The sequence below is a fragment of the Penicillium macrosclerotiorum genome (genome assembly GCF_028827735.1).
Source record: "Penicillium macrosclerotiorum strain IBT 26536 chromosome Unknown utg000001l_segment0_segment0, whole genome shotgun sequence".
In the NCBI taxonomy this organism is placed as follows: domain Eukaryota; kingdom Fungi; phylum Ascomycota; class Eurotiomycetes; order Eurotiales; family Aspergillaceae; genus Penicillium; species Penicillium macrosclerotiorum.
Window position 1 is genome coordinate 94,825 of NW_026643081.1, and position 20,757 is coordinate 115,581.

Consider the following 20,757-nt stretch of genomic DNA (forward strand, 5'->3'; position numbering starts at 1 on the left):
GTCGTGAAAAAGGCTCTCGGCGCAGAGATCAAAGAAAGGGAGATTCCAGTGCAAGGGAACCGAGGAGGGCCGAGAATGGGGGAGTTGGGGGAGAAAGATGGCCTCTACAAGACAGGAACTTTTCTGTTGAGCTTCTAAGGTTCCCGGTGAGCGGCCTCTTCCGAGTCAGGTGACCATAGGCTGACGGCACGTGCTGACTCAGCACCGTAGTCCCGATTCGGAGAAGACACGCTATCCCCATGCATTCAATAATCACCGTCGCAGACAATCAGAGCCCGCAGCCTCCTTGTTTTAGCCCAAATCGAATGCTTTTGCCCTGATTTGATAACTCCGCTCGGAGTCTCCATCTCGAAAATGGCGGATGTCGATCCCGGCTCCGAAGCAAATCACCTCCCCGAAGCCGAGAAGGCCCCCATGCATACAAACAGTGAAGAAACTCCACCAACCTTGACAGAAGACAAGCCGACGTTTTCTGACGAGAAAACTGAATGGCAAGAAGCGAAGGAGGAAAAAAGCCAAGAGAGCCCTTCAAGCCAAGCGGAGCATGAAACGCAGGAGCAAGACGAAACTCAACAGGCAACAGCAGCGGGAGTAGCAGAGGCGGGTGACGAAGATGAAGACAAGCCTGAAGTTCCACCAAAGGATAACGAGGATGACACCAATGGCGCCAAAGTCGAACAGCAGCAATTTAATGCGCCGCCCGAGATCCTGGAGCCGGAGCCCACGGGTGAGAATGTGCCGGATTCCCGAATGCGATCCGATTCGAGGTCAACGACAGCTACTTTTGCGACCCATCGATCCAGCGTTGTCAGCTCTACCGTTTTCATTGTGAACGCCCTAGACACAATTGGTGCCTCCCGGGAAGCTCGGAGGAGCAAGGATCTCGAGGATGCCGTTCAAGTGGCATTGAGCAACGTCAAGCAGTCCGACGGACAGCCTATTGATCCAGAGCTCATCTTTCGGCCTCTTCATTTAGCCAGCAAAACATTGAGTATCCCTCTTCAAGTGACCGCCTTGGACTGCATTGGAAAACTCATCACATATTCCTACTTCGCTTTCCCTTCCGCCGACTCCGAGAGCGAAGCCAGCCCGGAACAGCCCCTCTGATTGAGCGAGCTATCGATGCAATTTGCGATTGCTTCGAGAATGAAGCCACCCCGAATGAGATCCAGCAGCAAATTATAAAGTCTCTTCTGGCAGCGGTTTTGAACGACAAGATTGTCGTGCATGGAGCTGGCCTCCTGAAAGCCGTCCGCCAGATCTACAATATTTTCATTTACTCCAAGTCAAGCCAGAATCAGCAGATTGCCCAGGGATCACTGACTCAAATGGTGAGTACGGTATTTGACCGTGTTCGGGTTCGGTTGGACCTGAAGGAACTCCGTACTCGTGAGATCGAGAAAGCCACCACCAGCCTCGATGCCTCGGCTAGCGACCAAGGCCAGATCTCCGAGGCCGCATCAGTATCTGTGGTGGACACAGACCAGCCTGTCACAAAGGAGCCCAATGCCGAGAAGCTCACTTTGCAGAGCTTTGAGTCACCCAAAGAAGTGACCACTGTCAATGACAATGCGCCCACTACGGTGACTCGTGCGAAGCGATCGGCCACGCGCTCCATATCTGGCATCGCCGAAGAAAAGGAAGATGACGGGTCGGCTGAGGATGAAGTTGATGAAATTTACGTTAAGGACTCTTTTTTGGTCTTCCGAGCCCTCTGCAAACTAAGTCATAAAGTTCTTGGCCACGAGCAGCAACAGGACCTCAAATCGCAAAACATGCGGTCCAAGATTCTTTCGTTACATCTAATACACTACCTCATCAACAATCACATCGGTACATTCACTTCTCCATTAGCAGCAATCAAGAACAGCTCAAACAGCAACGAAGGCATGACACTTCTCCAGGCCGTGCGGCCACATCTCTGTCTGAGTCTGAGTCGCAATGGGTCCAGCGCTGTTCCACACGTTTTCAAGGTGTGCTGTGAGATCTTTTGGCTGATGCTGAAGGACATGCGGGTTATGATGAAGAAAGAGCTGGAGGTGTTTCTGAAGGAAATATACTTGGCTATCCTGGAAAAACGAGCTGCTCCTTCTTTCCAGAAGCAGTACTTCATGGAAGTTCTGGAAAGATTAGGAGGCGATCCTCGTGCATTGGTCGAGATTTATCTCAACTATGATTGTGACCGGACCGCATTGGAGAACATTTTTCAAAACATTATCGAGCAGCTGTCGCGATACTCCAGCGTGCCAGTTGTTACCAGTGCTGCCCAACAACAGGCATTCCAGGAGCACCATACTAAGATGTCTAGCCTCGGCGCGGACTGGCACCAACGCGGCACTTTACCTCCATCTCTTACAACAGCTAACATCACTCCCCCTCCTCAACCAGCGATGCCAAGCATTCCGTCAGAATACGTTCTGAAAGTTCAAGCTCTCGAGAGCCTGGTAGAGATACTGCGGTCGCTTGACAACTGGGGCTCGCAGCGCCTGGACGATCAACCGGCTCAATCAGCTGCCCCATCCAAATCGATGGATAATTCGCGCGAGTCTCTCGACACTAATGTCCTTGTTTCCCCTCGCCCGGAAGCCATCGAGGGAGGAACTGGCCGATCTACTCCCATACCAGATGACGACCCGAACCAGATTGAGAAGGTCAAGCAGCGGAAGATCGCCCTAATGAACGCTATTCAGCAATTCAATTTCAAGCCGAAACGTGGCATTAAACTTCTTCTTTCAGAGGGATTCATTCGTTCGGATTCCGCAGAAGATATCGCTAGCTTCTTGTTGCGTAATGAACGCCTTGACAAGGCCGTCCTGGGTGAATACTTGGGCGAAGGAGAACAGGAAAATATTGCCATTATGCATCAATTCGTCGACTTGATGGATTTCGCCAAGCGACGCTTCGTGGATGGTCTTCGATCATTCTTGCAGCATTTTCGTTTGCCCGGAGAAGCCCAAAAAATCGATCGTTTTATGCTCAAATTTGCCGAACGGTATACAACTCAAAATCCCAACGCTTTCGCAAACGCAGATACCGCCTACGTACTTGCCTACTCGGTCATTTTGCTCAACACCGATCAACATAGTTCAAAAATGAAGGGGCCTCGAATGACCAAGGAGGACTTTATCAAGAACAACAGAGGCATCAACGACAATCAAGATTTACCTTCTGAGTATTTGAGTGCTATCTACGATGAGATTGGGAGCAATGAAATTGTCCTCGATACCGAACGTGAACACGCTGCCAATATTGGCATTCAGACATCTACTCCAGCTGGCCTGGCGACCCGTGCCGGTCAGGTCTTTGCCACGGTTGGACGAGACTTACAAGGAGAGAAGTACGCACAAGCTTCCGAGGAAATGGCCAACAAGACAGAGCAACTCTATCGCTCCCTCATCCGAGCCCAGCGTAAGACGGCCGTTCGAGATGCGCTCTCGCGTTTTATACCGGCCACCTCGGTTCGTCACGTCGGTTCGATGTTCAATGTGACATGGATGTCCTTCTTGTCTGGACTGTCTGCTCCAATGCAGGACACTCAAAATCTCGAAATCATTCGGCTTTGCATGGAGGGGCTCAAGCTATCTATCCGGATTAGTTGTGCCTTCGACCTAGAGACTCCTCGAGTGGCCTTTGTCACTGCCCTAGCTAAATTCACTAACCTTGGAAATGTCAGGGAGATGATGGCTAAGAATGTGGAGGCCCTGAAGACTCTTCTAGACGTTGCTTTGACCGAGGGTAACCACCTCCGTGGCTCTTGGCGAGAGATTCTCACTTGCGTCAGCCAACTTGACCGATTGCAGCTACTGAGTGACGGTGTGGACGAAGGTTCACTGCCAGATGTATCCCGCGCACCCACAACATCATCCGAAAATGCCTCTCGGAAGTCCATGCAAGGATCCCGAAGATCTCGCCCTCGCTCAGTCGGTGGGCCTGCAGCTTTTCGTATGGAAATTGCCATGGAGAGCCGATCTGCAGACATGGTTCGTGGTGTGGATCGAATCTTTACCAATACAGCCAACCTATCTCATGAAGCTATAATTGACTTTGTTCGTGCCCTGAGCGAAGTCAGCTGGCAAGAAATTCAGTCCTCTGGGCACAGTGATTCTCCTCGTACCTACAGTTTACAAAAGCTGGTTGAAATTAGTTACTACAACATGACTCGTGTGAGGATCGAGTGGTCGAAGATTTGGGAGGTCCTAGGCCAACACTTCAACCAAGTTGGCTGCCATTCCAACACCACCGTGGTGTTCTTTGCCCTGGATTCCCTGCGACAGTTGTCCATGCGCTTCATGGAGATTGGTGAGTTGCCAGGCTTCAAGTTCCAAAAGGACTTCCTCAAGCCGTTTGAGCATGTCATGGCAAATAGCACTACCGCTGCCGTTAAGGATATGATCCTTCGCTGTTTGATTCAAATGATTCAGGCTCGTGGTGACAACATCCGATCTGGATGGAAGACTATGTTTGGCGTTTTTACCGTCGCTGCTCGAGAACCCTATGGTAAATTTCCCACTTCTTCCCAAATCTGGCCTCAATATATTTTCCTTAGTCCAAAAGACTATCGCTGACAATTTTACAACAGAGGGAATCGTGAACATGGCTTTTGACCATGTGACCCAGATATATAATACTCGGTTTGGGGTTGTGATCACTCAAGGTGCCTTTGCAGACCTCATTGTTTGCCTGACGGAGTTTTCAAAGAACTCCAAGTTCCAAAAGAAGTCATTACAGGCCATCGAGACGCTCAAATCCACCATCACCAAGATGTTGCGTGCCCCTGAGTGTCCTCTTTCCCACCGTGGAACTCCTGCCCATCACTTCCAGGAGGAGGGAACCAACCTTGCCAAGCAGCTTACCCGCCAGTCACAGGAGGAGCAGTTCTGGTACCCCATTCTCATTGCGTTCCAAGATGTGCTCATGACGGGCGATGATCTCGAGGTCCGATCGCGGGCTCTGACATATCTCTTTGAAACCTTGATTCGACATGGTGGTGACTTTCCTCGAGACTTCTGGGATGTTCTCTGGCGTCAATTGCTCTGCCCAATCTTCGTGGTTCTGCAGTCTAAGTCAGAAATGTCCAAGGTTCCCAATCATGAAGACTTGTCGGTCTGGCTCTCAACCACTATGATTCAGGCATTGCGAAATATGATAACCCTCTTCACTCACTATTTCGATTCTTTGGAGTACATGTTGGGCCGGTTTCTGGAACTGTTGACACTCTGCATTTGCCAAGAGAACGATACCATCGCTCGAATTGGCAGCAACTGCCTGCAACAACTGATCCTGCAGAATGTCTCCAAATTTCGAGAGCAGCATTGGACCCAGATCGTTGGAGCCTTTGTAGAGCTGTTTAGCAAAACCACGGCATATGAGCTCTTCACTGCGGCGGCATCAATGTCTAAATTGACGGATGGACCTGCAACCAATGGTGACGCTGCACAGTCTACAGAGGTTGTGACCCCTGCATCGGCTGAAATTCCTGACTCCTTGCCTGCCAATGGATCTCAGAGCAATGCTTCACTCCAGGATGCGGGGGACCCCCCAGCGCAAAGCGAGGCACGCGCAGAATTAGAGGATTATCGCCCCCATGCCGACCCTCAGCCTCAACCTGCCGCTGTTACTGTGGCACGACGTCGGTTCTTCAATAGAATCATCACCAACTGTGTGTTGCAGCTCCTTATGATCGAGACGGTTCATGAACTCTTCTCCAACGATAATGTTTATGCCCAAATCCCCAGCCACGAGCTTCTGCGGTTGATGGGCCTTCTAAAGAAGAGTTATCAATTTGCCAAGAAGTTCAACGAAGACAAGGAATTACGCATGCAGCTCTGGCGTCAGGGATTCATGAAGCAACCTCCCAATCTTCTCAAACAGGAGAGCGGTAGTGCCGCTACCTACGTACATATACTTTTCCGGATGTATCATGATGAGCGCGAGGAGAGACAAAGCAGCCGTGCGGAGACCGAGGCGGCCCTGATTCCGTATGTTTTACCTCAAGTGATCTTGTTGTCAACGGAAAAGAAGTAAAACTGACTTTTACCTAGACTCTGTGCCGATATCATTCGCAGCTTCGTTCGTCTTGACGAAGAGTCTCAGCACCGCAATATTGTGGCCTGGCGGCCGGTGGTAGTGGATGTTATCGACGGTTACAATAATTTTCCCCAGAAAGGCTTTGACAAGCATATTGAGACCCTTTACCCGCTGGGAGTTGAACTTCTCAGCCGTGATCTCAGCCCGGAGATACGCGTCGCGCTGCAATCTCTTCTCCGCCGGATCGGCGAAGTCCGCCTGGGAGTGGCTCCGCCAAACCCGCTGGATGTCCCGATCAGCCCGCGGAGCTCCGTGTCTCAAAAAGTGTCGCGTCGCGATAGCCAGGCGACGCCTTGATTGTAATTGTGTTCGAGTTTTCGTTTAGGAGCCAAGGGATATACTATTTTGCCCGGGCTGTGTGATTTACGGGCGATTCGGCGTTTTTTTCCATTCAACTTTTGTTTCTGTCCACCCCATGTCTTTCTTTACCTTTTTCTCCTGTTTCCATTGGCATGCTTGTTTTCAACTTCTAGAGATGCATACCTGTACTGATAAGGGTTTGAAAATTTTCTATTCTTTTCCTATTATTTTCGGACTTCCTGTAATGTGGGAATGCGGCCCGATTGATAGTGAGCCAGCACGCTGTCCATGTCCCGTTCGCTCATTTGTACTAGATCATCTAGGCTCCATGTTTCACAGACTCCGGACATCCTGAGTGATGGTTAGTAATATGTTGCCTTCATTGAAAGACCGGTATACCGAGAATAAGATCAATCTTACCATTTCATCCTTTTTGGTCCCTCGTCTGTATTGGGCGCAACCTCCCTTAGCTTCCTCCGTAGCTTACCCACATTCTCGATTGCAGCACCTATATTGCTTGGTAACGTCTCGGCGATTTTCTTGCGCACAAGACTAGCAAGCTTTGGTCCATTACCATTGGTGCTCACCATAACCTGCAGTGGTCCATCGCGATAGACACTTCCAAAGTAGAAATCGCACTCGGGGGGGGACATCCGCAATGTTGGCTGGAATGCGTTTTTCCTTGCATAATTTCCAGACTTGAGTCGAGGCCTCTGGATCGTCAATAGCGCAAAGCACCATATCCGCCATGTCAAGGTCGTGTGGCTCGAAATTGCGATTGATGTGGCTGACTTGCCTCTCGGCGACCCGAAAGGCCACCTCATCGTTTAAACCAGTCGAGGGACAGACAACGGTGACATGGGCGTCAGCATTGAGAGCGTGAAGAATGCGCCCCGCGGCGACCTGCAGATGATTGGCGTCAGCCTGCGAGATCATAGTCATCGGAACGGGAATATAGCTCGTTGGCGCCTGTCATGGCGCCGAAACAACTTACCTCACCCCCTCCCACCACTAAGACCCGCTTGTCCCTGATCTGCCAGGCTATAATTAATGAGCCTCCTCCCTGAACCTCGGGAAACTTGGCCATATTTATCTTGTGCGGGGGAGTATCACAATGGTGTAAAGTCCAGCGACGTTTGGCCGATAAGAACGTGGGGCATCCGGCGAGCGGGATGGACCACATGCGCAGCTCGGTTCCGCAAAACTTTTTTAGCTTCGTTTTTCTCTCTCTCTTTTTCTTCTTCTCTTCGACTTCATCTTTTCTCTTCTTTTCCACCTCAAGTCTTCCCAAAGGTCCGCCATGCGGGGTGTGCAGATCTTCTCGGGGAACTCCCACCCGGCTCTCGCAGAGACCATCTGCGAGCGGCTGGGTACCTCGCCGGCCAAGGCTGATCTGGGCAAGTTCGCCAATGGGGAGACTAGCGTCAATATTGGTGTGTCGGTCCGCAACCAAGATGTCTATATCGTCCAGAGTGGTAGCAGCAAGATCAATGACAGTGTCATGGAGCTTCTCATCATGATCTCGGCCTGCAAGGGCGGCTCGGCCAAGTCGATTACTGGTATGTCGTTCTCCTCTTCCTCCCTCTTGCGGAGCTGTTACACAAGAAAAGGAAAGGCAGGTTCACTGACAATTCTCCAGCGGTCATGCCGTATGCTGCCTGTCTTGTTTGACTGAATCACAGTGGATGCTGACTCTGACGAGATACTTTCCCTACTCGCGTCAATCCAAGAAGAAGAGCCACCGCGGCGCCATCACAGCCCGAATGCTGGCCAATCTGCTCACAATTGCCGGTGTGGATCATGTCATTACCATGGACCTCCATGTAAGTTGCCGCGATGAACTCCTGACTGCTTGGTAAATGATATTGATTTGGTTGGTTTCGACAGGCATCCCAGATGCAAGGCTTCTTTGGAAAACCCGTCGATAATCTCTTCGCCGAACCATTCATTGCCCGTTGGATTCGCATGAATGTGCCAGGATGGAGGGATGCCGTGGTGGTGAGCAAAAATGCCGGCGGCACCAAGCGTGTCACATCGCTGGCCGATACCTTGAAACTGAATTTCGGTATTGTGACCACCGACCGGCGGCGACCGAAGGTTCCAGTCACCATGTCCGACAGTACGGTCTTCTTTGATGCCGTCGAAGACGAAGTCCGTGTCCCCAGAGACCAACAGCCCTTTGAACTTCACCTGCACAGTGCTCAGGCAACTCCTCCTATACTCGAGGAGAACGAGAGCGCCGACTCCCCTCAGGACCTCCTTCGTCCCGAGACCCCCCCAGCAGCTCGCCGCCCATCGGAACTCGAGGCTGCGCATGAGTACACAGATGTGCGGGTGCAGGATGTCATCACTGGGCGTCTAGTGCAAGGTCAGCTTGTCGATGATGACTACCATCCCGAGTCGGACTCCCAATCCGGGGGGACCACCCCCGGGGCCAGTGGTAGCACCGGCGCCGGTGAAAACACCGAAGTCGTGCCGGAGACTATGTTCAACTCCATGATTTCCAATGCGTCCTCGATACCCCCCGACCACGCATTGGGCGGCTCCTTTGACGCCGTCGAATCGGATGACGAGGGGAGCGTGGCCGGTCCAGACCATGAGCGGACCATTACCCTGGTTGGGGAAGTGCGTGATCGACCAGTATTTATTGTCGACGATATGATTGATAAGAGTGGCTCTTGGATCGCGGCTGCAGAGACGGTTGTCAAGCGTGGCGGCGCGCGCAAGATCTACTGCATTGCCACCCACGGTTTGTTCGGAGCCGATTCCCTGGACCAGATGGAGGCATGTCCGTCCATTGATCATATTGTGGTCACCAACACCTTCCCCATTGAGCCGTCAATGCTGCGGCGATCAAAGAAGCTGATCGTGATCGACGTCTCGACTCTCCTGGCCGAGAGCATCCGGCGGCATCACTACGGTGAAAGGTATAACATCTTTCCTTCTGCTCTTTTCCCCGTATTTTCCCTAAGTGATTGGGACCGCAACTAACCTTCACCAGCGTCTCGGCCCTGTTCCACCTTAACGATTGAATGAAGGCCTTTAGGCGAATGGCTGTGACGAATTGAACATCTAGGGCGGCGTTGTTTCTGACTTGCAGACTTCGATATCTCTGCACTCCCGGGCTTCCAGGGCATGATACCTATGTTTCTACCAAATGAAAAAAAAACCCACATTTGAAGACATCGCCTTTTTTTCACAGGCTGGTCTGTAGCACTTGGGATTGTCTCTCACGTTGATCCTGATTTCCTTTTGATTTTCGTTTCCCAATTCTTTCTTTCTTCTTTCCCCACCCAGCGGTGCAGTCCACTTGGGTACTGCAGGAGCATCTCGTTATCCACGAGGTGCTCTTAACGGAGCGTTGGCAGAGCAAATACCGGGCCTGGTCCCTATTGTTTTTCTTTTCTCGTTTTTTCCCCTTGCGATCCCACGACTCCCCTCGGGATTCATGGGATCTGCGGTCGAACAAGCAAAGGGAAGCAAGAAGGCCTGGTCCCTCGAGAAATGAAGGCACCGGTTTTTTACAGGATTTCAATTCCTGTTTGCCTTCTGGCGGTGAAACCGGGGCAAGAGAACCTCTCGGACACGACGACGATTGTGAATTATTAGCAAATAACCCGGACTCCATTCCACTCTGTATACATCTACTCAATCTACTCTATCTACTCCATCATCCACCCATCACTTGATTAACCCGACTGATCACCCCTCCTTGAGAGGAGCCAGCATGGTCATTTTATCAATCCATTCCGTCAATTTGTCAGTCCTTCGGCTTCCCGGCAACTTGACAAGCGGTCCCTGGTCGTTTCGTTTTTGTTGGCTGGACTGTGTTCCCTGTGTGCTCATTGACATCATTTTTGTACCCGTCAACGGCGGCATGCGGCTCCCCGTGTGTCTCCCCAACAGTCCGATTCATGCACCGTCAAAAGAATTAGCCGAATCGCCTGGGTAATTCAAATTACGGTTTGCGTGCCGAGAAACCGCAAGCAAACTTTCCCCAATCAATAGTCCATACCTCGCTGTCCCCCGCTCCCCTGCCGGGCCTAATGGTGGCTCCCCGTGGGAGTCGGCCCGTCCGCCAATGGCTCTCGGTGCGGCCCTGACGTTGATATGTTTGCCGGTCATGAGCCTACTTGCCTCAATGGGTTTGCCTCAGTGATTGACCAGGAAATCGCAATCTGAAAAGGTCCTGATTCGCCGCATGGCTGGCCAGGTTTCAAAGCGACCGCATCTGCACCTGCCCCCGTCCCAGCCTCTGGATAGAGATCCAGCTATCTCGGGCGGACGAGTTTTATGTCCCTTCGGATCCCGATGAACGCATGGATCTCCGCTGCCTTTCGCCGAGAAGTGGGTATCATGGACGTCCGAACGGAGAGCCCTCACGGTAGACCAACCGACCAATGTAGATACCCTCTTGAGTGTTCGACCCCCCCGGCTCTTTCACCTCGCTCTCTCTCTCGTTGTACTATGACCCAGCAAGGCAGAGTATGACGATAGCGAACAATACCGAGGACTTCGGAGCTCGTGTTGCAACGCAGCTAGATCCACTACAACTAATTCATCCAGCCCCATCTTGGGCCAGCCGATCAGGATGACGATGAAACCGACAGACCCGGTAGCCAGATCAAACTACGGAACATTTACAAGCGGGCAGCAATCGGCTCTTGGCTAGGGAAACCTGCAGAAGTATCCATTTCTTCCCCCCCCCCCCCCCCCCCCCCCCTCTCTTTTTCTTTTTTTGTACAAAGTACCAAGGACAGTAGTACTATACATCAGTTCCTCTGAAACCTCCAGCTTGGTCCCCCGCGCTATTGGTGGGGGTTGATTTGTATTTGTCTGCGGCCGTGGATTGCGTCCCGGGCTGTTCCAATGGATTCTCTCATATTCGGTGGTAGGTTTGATCGCCGTGCGACACGGCACGGCTTCTGACAAATGCCAATCGCGCGCTTCAAGAAAATCAACATCGCCCGTGAACGGTGCCCATTTATTGGCATTTTAACATTGCAGCTGGATCGACCGCTGGATCTACAGACAGTGCCTCGGCCAGAACACATGACTACTGCCGGGGCCAGAATTCCGGTCGATCGTCATCTCAACAGGACGAGGCATGGGGCGGATGATAGGTCAAGCGAACTAGGAACGAGCAGATCATAAAAATAGAATCCAGGCGAAATGAAAGTGCCCGCGATGCTCACAGAACAGGGGAAACGACGAGGAACGAAAACCCTAATTGTGCCGGGCATACCGGCCGGAAAATGAAAGACCACAGCCGAAAGTAATGAAGAATCAAACCTGGAAAAGCAAGATAGAAGAGAAGGAAAGCAAAAAAATAAAAAATAAAAATAAAAATAAAAATAAAAAAGAAGAAAAGAGAAAAGGAAAAAGAAAAATAGAAAATGGAAAAAGAAAAATGCATCGATGACAGAAGAACCCAACAAAAGTTCCCGGGTCAAGTGCCAGGTGGAGACGCAAAGTACTCGACAAGCGTCAAATACTCTGTACTCCGTCATCCATTGTCCTATCATCAAATGGCGAGTTTGCTGGGGAGCCAGTGACGGAGACGGACTTTTTTGGACCTACCGCTTTGCCATTGGATGGCGACCAGCTTCTTAGCCTCTCATCGATGTGATCTATCGAGCGGGACAGGGGACCAGGGACTCGGGGGGTGGTTCCTAAATCCCTGGCCTGCGCCAGTCATCATCCAGAATGGCCATGGAACCAGTCGACCAAGTCCCGAGAGTGACTAGTGACGAAAGCTAACCCCATTGTGAACGAAAAGTACGGAGTACGGAGTACAGGCGACACACTGTGCGGACGGAGGACGCCGGGCAGGATCCACTCTGGATGCATGGATGTACCTCAGTTGCGAAGGGCCTAGCGAGACAGGCGAGACGTACCGAGTACGAAGTACTTTGTGCTTGGGGTCCAGCGAGAATTCTCCAGCACTCCGTCAATGATTGCAAAGGTTCCTCAATGGGTCTGATCTTGTTGATCTCTAATACGGGACCTTCTTTGACGCCCCCGACGCAGGATAAACCCAGGGATCGGACCCAACCCGAGCTGCTGGGATGCACAGGGCCATGATCGGCCACGATCAGCGAGGGAGGGAGAGGGAAAAAAAGAAAGAGAATAGCAACTAAGAAAAAATAAGGGAGTTTCACTCGAACCGGTGGATCGGTGGGGCCTCCCCCATCCCTTCAGCTCTTGGATTTGTTATCCTGGAGATGAGACCTATAGTTCCCATCGTTGCCATTGTTCCCATTGTATCCGGCACTCTAATTTTCTAAAGAGGGTCCTCGAGAATCTACCCATCGTATCGAGACTATAGACTCCTCGCGACCCTCGGCAACGCCGCTTCGGTCGAGTCTTACGTCGCCGACGGCACTCAGCTGGGGCCGGGGAACTAAAACAAAACCGGTTCCCAGACATCGCGGCGATCCTGGACTGGGGGGGGGGGGGGGGGGGGGGCGTCCAGTTCCAAGCCCGGCTGGTCGGATTGAACGCGTCGCGAGTTCGCTTCTGGGATCAATTGTCCCCGCTATATCTCATCTGGTGGTGAGGACGCTTTGCTACTTGTCTGCGGAGCTCCGCGACCTGTCGCCGTCCCTTTTGAGCTCTTTTAGCACTTTTTAGCAGATTTTAGCAGATTTTAGCAGATTGTAGCACCGAGTATGGAGATCCACTTGACCGTCTTTTTGTCAACACGAGTCGATCTGCGGACCCAAGAAATTAAAGAGAAAAAAAAAAAGAAATGCAAGAGAAAATAACCCAATGCTAAAAACATCCAATGGTAAAATCAGCAACCGAAATCAAAATAAGAATAAACACTTTCCAAGAAGGGAAAAAAAAAAAAAAGAAAATCAAACCCAAAAACCCTCTATTCCATCCACGGCGGTTCGGATACTCTACCCGCCCCTCGTCCCCTCCATTCGCCTCCAATCGCCTTTCCAGCTTTGTCTTGTTTGGATGCTGCTCGGATCTCGAGGCTCGAGACTCGACCCTTCTATATTTCGTTCATCGGATTCTATGTGCTTGCCCCGGCCCCCTAGCTCCCTGATCAGATCGTTGTCCACCAATTGTAGTCCTCTAATGCCCTATGATCGCGATCTTGAAGTCTTTCTCCCATCATCGCGAGAATCGGCCGTTCGATGGCGGCTTCGCCTCCATTTCCATGCATCATGCAAGATAGAGGTTCGGTAGATCCAGAGCTCTCATCTCAATTCTTGTTCCCAATCCTCAATTATTCCTTAATTTTTTCTCATCTCTACTCCTCCACTCCTCCACTCCCCCCACGTACAACCCTATCCATCCCGGGAACGGGTCGAGGAACCGTCTTGATTGACCCTGACGTCCATCAATCCATCAATCCCGGCTACGTGCGTACGGCACTGTGCAGAAGAACCATTCACATCTTTGGATGCCGTCTGGCTTGATCGAGGGATCTCGCTGGTGCTTGCTCTTCGGTCTCTGCGGCCCGCCCTCTTGCCTCCCCCCCCCCCCCCCCCAACAGTTGATACAGACCAACTTCCCAGGTATATAATGGCCCTGGCGCCAGTAACGGAGAGGATCTTTCGCTCTCTCCTATCGTCTTCATCGTCTCCATTGCCTCCCTCCCATTCAATCCGTTCATCCCATAGCCTTTGCCGAAGCAGTTTGCCCGCGGATCACCAATTGTGATTGGTACACGCCTTGCTCACGGTGAATTTCTGGTCCATCCTGTCTGCCATCTCCAATTCCGACACTTAGGGTGCCTACTCCGGTGATCGACGCCGGTTTCCAGTCCCTCGGGCCGCGATAGTTGCTCTAGTTGAGTACGTGACAGCTCCTCGGGACCAAGTCTCCAGTCAAAACTCCGTCCGTGTGCGAAGCTAAATTGCATATCAGCCTCTCTCAGCCTCAAACGATCCCACTGTTTGCAAATTCTGGTATTCCCATTGACGGCCAGATTGAAAGCGTTTTAGATTGTTTAGACCAATAAGGAACACTTACCAAACTACCAACAAAAGGGTCTTACGTACCCCCTCCGTCCTCCAAAATGGCCAACCAGTGTTCTGGCCATGTCTTTGCCATCGTTCAGGCTACTAACGGGAATATCTTGACGTGGCGGTGCTCCGACTGCAACTCGGGCCCCTTCGTGGCCATCTGGCGGTGCAAGATCTGTGGCCATTGTCGATGCAATGCGTGCCACAATGCCAAGGGTTAATCGCAACGAGGAATCCTCAGGGCTTCGTAAGTGTCAACTTCTTTCTTGCCCCATATCTCAATCACCTATCTCGCCCATTCATCTACGACAAGTGTCCATCGTGATGATTCGCTCGCTGACGCCTCTTCCCCCTCTCTCCAGCGCACCTTCGCTCTCGCTTCGAGCATCTCGCAGCATCCCGAGCAAGGGTATCCCCTCCATGCATTGTCTATCTTTCCCGCTTTCTGGCGTGTATTCATGGTTGGCGCACTTTCGGCCCGTCGATTCATTGACTTTTTTCTTGTGCTGTGTCCTTTTTTCCCCTCCATGGCTTGCGTTTGATGACTTGAATGTTGCATTCGATCGGTTGCCCGTTTCCCCTTTAAAAGAAGTGTCAGGTTCTTTTAAAAGTTTCGATGCGTGAGATTCTTGCATCCGGACGGAGTTTTGTGGTTTAGTCTTGGTGTTGTCTCCTAGACGCACTGTATCTATAGCTTGGTCCCGTTTTGTATTCAGATTGATGGCTTGTATTGATTGTTGACTCTTTTCCCCCGTGGAGACGCTGGTGCACTTATTTTTTATACATCTATCGGAGTCAAGACCTGGAGCTCACCCGGCGAAACCCCGATCTCTAATTCGAGCTTGTTTTGTTACCGTATAGCAGAATTTGGAATCTATAACTTCTTCTTCCTCTTCTCCCAAAAAGAATCACGTCAACCAAAACTCACCAACTCTTCGTTCTTGAATCGCAACAACGCATTCACGCCTGTATTGGCCACTTCGGTGGCCCACGAGTTCCGTCAGTGTGGTTGAGGACGACCAGTCGGGCCCTTCGCAATGGTGGTCTCGCGATTGTGATACGCGACAGGCGACCCGAATCCTTACATGGGAGAGGGCAAAATGGCCAGAGACGCAGGGTCTCTCCCCGGCGAATCCCTCCCTTGTGCGACGGAATGCAGCGTCACACTGTCGGCAGATGGCCCTTCGCGACTACCATTCGCATGCCCCGCCCCATTACGCACACGAACCCTCAAAGGCCAGTCGATTACCTCGCTCGTAGTCCCCACCTGTATCTTTGGTGCCCATTGGATTCAATCAGCGACTGGGGCCCGGGAGGGAAAAAAAAACATATAAACCTCAAACCAAAAAGTGGGGCGCTGGAATGCGAACTAAAACAGCTTGCAAATCGCCAGAGGGCTGGCCAACTCTACCAATGCAAGCGAGCGGAAAAGGAATCCAATCGATCTGGTTAAAGGGCTGGCGCCATGAAACCTAATTACCGGAAAACGAAGACGGCCCCCCAAAGAAAGTGATAGATCGTCGAAGTGCATGGGTGTTAGGCCATGGGCTCAAAATCACAGAGTAAAAACGCGACCTTTCGGGGGTTCCTGTTGTCCGCCCCTTGTTCGTCGTCCAAGCGCTACACTCTCGGTGTCCGACGCTCCAGGAGCAAATCACAAAAAGGATTTCCAGGGGTTTGGGTCTGGGAACTCTATTGACCCGTCTCCACTTTGGGCACATCCTAGATCCTCCGGAAGGGAAAAGGCACGCAAGGACCAGCTGGTGGTACGGGAACTCGGTGGCAGGTGGAGGTCGCGAAGTGGGTCACCACGGAGTATTCAGGACGTAGTATATTCCGTACTTCCAGCCCCCCTACTCCATAAGGAGGGGGAGAGGGTATGTTGGAAAGTTGTGTTTCTTCTCGCTCAGGAACTTGATGATCATGAAAATAGTGATACTTCAGAACTGGGCCCAGTGGATGGCTACTAGTACTACTTCGTGGTAGACCCCGGAGGAGAGCCATGGCTCTAGAAAGCTGTAGGAAGAGGAAAGGGAAAACAAGAAGACAGTAAGGTAACAAAAGGAAAAAAAGAAACAAGAAGAAGAGGAACAAAGAGGCTTAGGATTGTATAGAGGGGATGGGAACTATGTACATCAGACATGATCTCGACCTCTTATCAGGTACAGGCACACAAGAGGTACTCCAGAGGATAACAGCAGTGGCTGACCATAATGTGGCTTTCAGAGCCGGTGATGATTTGATCGAATGTGCGGTGAAAGTAAAAGAAAAGGATCAACCAATCTATGCCAAGCGGGCATCAATAATCTTCTCTCGCGACCCATCCGCGAGTGGAGATGGACACGTCCAGTCGCGGTGGATTGCTCTCAAGTGTAGATGCTCTAGCGGAGGAGGGAAAAAGTTAGCCGAGAATTCGCAGAAGAGCCCGGTTCAAGCCCCCTCCCATCAATCGGGCCCACCCACGCCATCGAGTGAGAAGGTTCGCTCGATCTCAACTAACTCCATATGGGACCACTTACCTCAGTGATCTGGTTCACAGCCAGCCCGGGCTCGGCCATCTCCGCATCGCACAGAAAGTCGAGCGGCAACCATACCAGGTGGCCCTTGATGCGATCCAGCTTCTGGCGGACCTCCTGGACCGGCAGATACGGGTCGAACAGATGACCCTGCTTGTGCGACCCACGCGGCCTGAAATTGTCATAGTCCTCGAAGGTCTTGATATTGTTGTCGGGGTCGGCCCGGAACAGCATCCGATACGTGTCTGTGTTGACGCTAGCCTGCTCCGTCCAAGTGTTCCAGACCGCATCGCTGAGCGGGTCGGTTACAAACTCATTGTGGACATCATCTAGGATCTGGTTGAGGCAGACATCGGGGGGTCGCGCGTTTGGATGGCCGGTAGCGTCGTAATTCTGCGCCGGCAGCAGTCCCAAGTGCTCGCGCCAAAGCTGGCGGCGCAATGTCGCCGCCAGGCGGGCCGCACGGTAGGGTTGACCGTCCATTCGACTCTCAATGAAATCTTGGTCTTCCATGACAATGGCAAGCTCGCTGTCATGAGATCCAAGTTGAGACTGCAGAGCCAACCCACCCCCCAAAAACAAAAGGGCAAGAAGTTAACAATTTGCAAGACAAGCGGCGGTGAGATGGAATTCGTGCCCAGTAGAACTTACGCGGTCATTGATATTGGCACTGCCGCAGATGGCGATGCGGTCGTCGACAATGCAGACTTTCCCATGCACATACAGCTCCTCCTGGACAATGTTGTCCTTCTCGGCCTCGGGGTCTCCTTCCCAGAGCTCGTCCGACATCTTACCGCCATTCAGCATAGTGGTATGGGCCACCGAGTCTCTGCTGGCGTCACCCAGGTCGGCCTTGCGCTGCTCAACCTGTTCCTCGAACTTCTCGAGCTTACGCACTTTCTCTTCTTTCTGGCGGGAGTCGGTGGCATAGCTCCTTTCATTTTTGTCACCTTCCTTGCCAACCGAAGGGTGCACACTCTCACTCATGATAGACTCGGCGATACCACGCTGAATATCTTGATACGTGACATTGGCCTTCTTTTCGAGCTCCTCCAGTGCTGGAGTCTTATTGATACGGTCATAAGCCCGCAAGGCGAAGACAAAAATATGCTCTGGTCAAGTCAGCCTTCAACGATCTAACATCCTCACCAGAACAAAGGGGGAGATCGAGGAGCAAAGCCTACGTTTCGGATCGATACCCGCCTTCTCAATCTGGCCCATGATCGAATGCTCGCCCCGGCAAATGGATTTGTACTGGTAGTCCATGATCGCCCGGGTACCGGTCGCCGCCGAGTCGCGCAGATCGCCTGCGAAGCCGGGGATGGCGGGGATGACGATAATGACGCGGAACTTGCGGCCTTCTTTTCCCGCTCGAATGCAAGCATCCACAATGGCGCGACCGATGGTATTGAAAATCGGGCGCTGCTGGTCACCCGTGGCAGTAACTGCAGTTCACGAAGCACTGGTCAGTCCGAATTTTCTCTCATAACAGACATTAAAGAAAGATACACCCACTGAAGAACTGATTCTCAATGTAAACAAAATGCTGGGCATTCCGAATGGTCTCGCAGTATGCATTCTGAATACTATGTTCGTTCAAAATGCCGCTGCTCCAATCATCACTGCTGCGGACTATCTGCGCACGAACCGAGCCCTGCTGGCCCCGGGGCTTGGTGTCTAATGGCGAGAGAGGGTGTTGGATGTACTCGCCACAGGGATACTTGGGTCGCTGGACTGCGACTAGATCCTCATTCTCGCCGGTCCGACCCTCTATCAACAACCAGTCTACAGTGTCGCTTCGCTTGTACTTATCGCGTTTAATGAAGTTCCAGCGTAGCACAAAGTGCTCAGCAATGTCGTAGACACAATCGCCGACCAAGCCCATGGCCACATCATGCCATGGCATACGGCCATACTCGGCCTTGCTTAACTCATTGTTTTGCCAGTCTTGCACGCTCTGGAAGTCCATGATGCGGTTGTTGTTGAAGTCCTGGCCGGGGAAAATGTCATCACGCAACCCCGCCGGGTGTACATCGGCCAAGGGGTGTTGATTTGCATCCCAGCGGCCAAAGCAGAGGTCAATACCTCCAATAAAGGCCAGGGCGTAGTCAATGACAATGAACTTCTCATGGTGTGCCTATTTATAGATTTGGCATATGAGTCTCATAGTGATGAGCGAGGAGGGAGCGGAGCCTCATTGAGGGAAGTCTTACCCAGTACAGAGTCATGTCGGCGGCGTTCTCAAAGATATTGTGATCAGGATGGCGAAGGACGCGAATATTTCCATGGCCCGGAGTGCCTTCAGGGCAGAGACTCTGGAGTGCGTGCTTGGTGTGTGCAGAATTGCACGTCAGGGCTTGGTTGACCTGAAATCACTCGTTAGCTCTCGTGCTGATTGCTGGTCTTGCTGGTCTTGCCGGCGACAGCATGCGAAGGTGAAAAACCGCACCTCTTTGTAGACAATGACATAGATCTTGACCCCGGCTTCAGCACGCCGCTTCAGGATATGATCAAGCCGCCACTCCTGATGATCAACCGGAGGACGACGTAAGAACAATTCGGGCGACAGCCACCAATCAGCGATGTAGATGGTCTCGGTCGCCTTCTCGAGAGCCTCGGAAACCGCCCATAAGTAATCCAACGCATCGACATACCATTTGATGCGGTTCCCCTCATGGATGGGCGCGAAGGATTGAAACCGATGAGATTCAGTAATCTCCGAGCGTTTGCGGTCCGTAGCCTGTTCGTGCGCCTCATCGTGGCGGTGGTTTGGGTTGACAATATTGAAGAACTTGCCAACCTTGTGTTTCAAATGAAATGCATGAGCTTTCGCATCGTGGAGATGGGAGTCTGCATGTTCCCAACCGACCCCGATAAAACGTTAGTATTTGCGGGGGCAGCGTGGAACCTGTTTTCGGGTTTGGAGATTGAAGAATGGAGAATGGAGAATGGGGAACGGCTAACAGGGAATTGTAATTGGAATTGGGAGGGGGGTTAGAGCTTTGGGAAAGATGGGTCCGACCTCTGAAGTTCTCCTCCAGCTGGTCAATTTCGTGTTCGACCTTGTCCTTGAACTTCTGCATGGCGGTGGAATTGGAGGCAGCAAATTGATTGAGGAGGGGAAGAGGGTGAAAGATGGGGCTGCTCGGTGACATCACGATAGCCCTATGGGGCTGGGTTTTAGTTCTGTCCCGTGAGTCTTCCGTCGCGTCCCTGGTTTGTATAGTTTGTCGGGGTCTGGGCAAAGTGGAACGGGGTTGGACCAATACGGAGGACAGTTGAGAGAGTGACCAATCATCACGGTATCGAATATACAGCTAGAACCGGGACTCTCAGACGGGAAGAGGCAACGAATCCCGAGGGAAGGGAAAGCCACAGATATTCGGGTTTCGCGGGATTCGAATAACCAGGTTCTGGGGCCCGGATTCTGTGTATTCGGTGGGTCGGCTGTATTCCGAATAACGTATTAAGATCTTAATGGACCATACCGAAAGGACTCTCATATAGGGCTCCGTAGTAAAATCATGATTTATCCGTGGGAGGATTCAGGGGAAGGCTCCACAATGTCCCGTCGGTACCGAGATGAGACCATGGCAAGGAAGATGCGAGCCATTGGACTTTAATGATCTCAATGTACATGACTCTGCTAAATGTTCTTGAGATGTAGAGTGGAGTGGAGGTGGAGCAGAGTAGATCGACCGGAGAATTAAAGAAGTGCAGTAGTCTATCGAAGTCACTTTATGACAGCGCGATTGCACAGAGTATATATGAATCAGCGTTTAGGGTTCACAACATATATAGAGGATCGCTTCCAACTTCCGGGGATGATGGCGACTTGAATGTAGACGGTCATTGAACAAAACCAGTACCGT

At 51.7% G+C, this 20,757-nt stretch overlaps 4 protein-coding genes across 4 annotated transcripts; 2 read left to right on the forward strand and 2 right to left on the reverse strand.

The window, feature by feature from the left end:
- Positions 1-354: 354 nt before the first annotated feature.
- On the forward strand, positions 355-6,384 carry N7462_000024 (Arf family guanine nucleotide exchange factor SEC7; the record flags this gene model as incomplete). The annotated part of the gene is made up of 4 exons (XM_057071750.1): positions 355-991; positions 1,078-4,497; positions 4,580-5,978; positions 6,042-6,384. 4 exons carry the CDS (start codon positions 355-357, stop codon positions 6,382-6,384), a joined length of 5,799 nt encoding a protein of 1,932 aa, XP_056938280.1.
- A 227-nt stretch (positions 6,385-6,611) lies between these two features.
- Positions 6,612-7,570, reverse strand: N7462_000025 (bifunctional precorrin-2 dehydrogenase/sirohydrochlorin ferrochelatase MET8; the record flags this gene model as incomplete). Its single annotated transcript, XM_057071751.1, has 4 exons — positions 6,612-6,738; positions 6,808-6,980; positions 7,027-7,311; positions 7,382-7,570. The coding sequence occupies 4 exons, from the start codon at positions 7,568-7,570 to the stop codon at positions 6,612-6,614; spliced, it is 774 nt and encodes a 257-aa protein (XP_056938281.1).
- A 117-nt stretch (positions 7,571-7,687) lies between these two features.
- N7462_000026 (ribose phosphate diphosphokinase subunit PRS1) lies at positions 7,688-9,378 on the forward strand (the record flags this gene model as incomplete). The annotated part of the gene is made up of 4 exons (XM_057071752.1): positions 7,688-7,946; positions 8,027-8,036; positions 8,090-8,210; positions 8,275-9,378. The coding sequence occupies 4 exons, from the start codon at positions 7,688-7,690 to the stop codon at positions 9,376-9,378; spliced, it is 1,494 nt and encodes a 497-aa protein (XP_056938282.1).
- A 7,510-nt stretch (positions 9,379-16,888) lies between these two features.
- pldA (uncharacterized protein) lies at positions 16,889-19,968 on the reverse strand (the record flags this gene model as incomplete). The annotated part of the gene is made up of 7 exons (XM_057071753.1): positions 16,889-17,437; positions 17,537-17,997; positions 18,070-18,330; positions 18,401-19,022; positions 19,099-19,251; positions 19,335-19,735; positions 19,908-19,968. Coding segments are annotated over 7 exons (2,508 nt in total), but the record flags the coding sequence as incomplete, so codon positions are not given.
- Between the last annotated feature and the right edge of the window lie 789 nt (positions 19,969-20,757).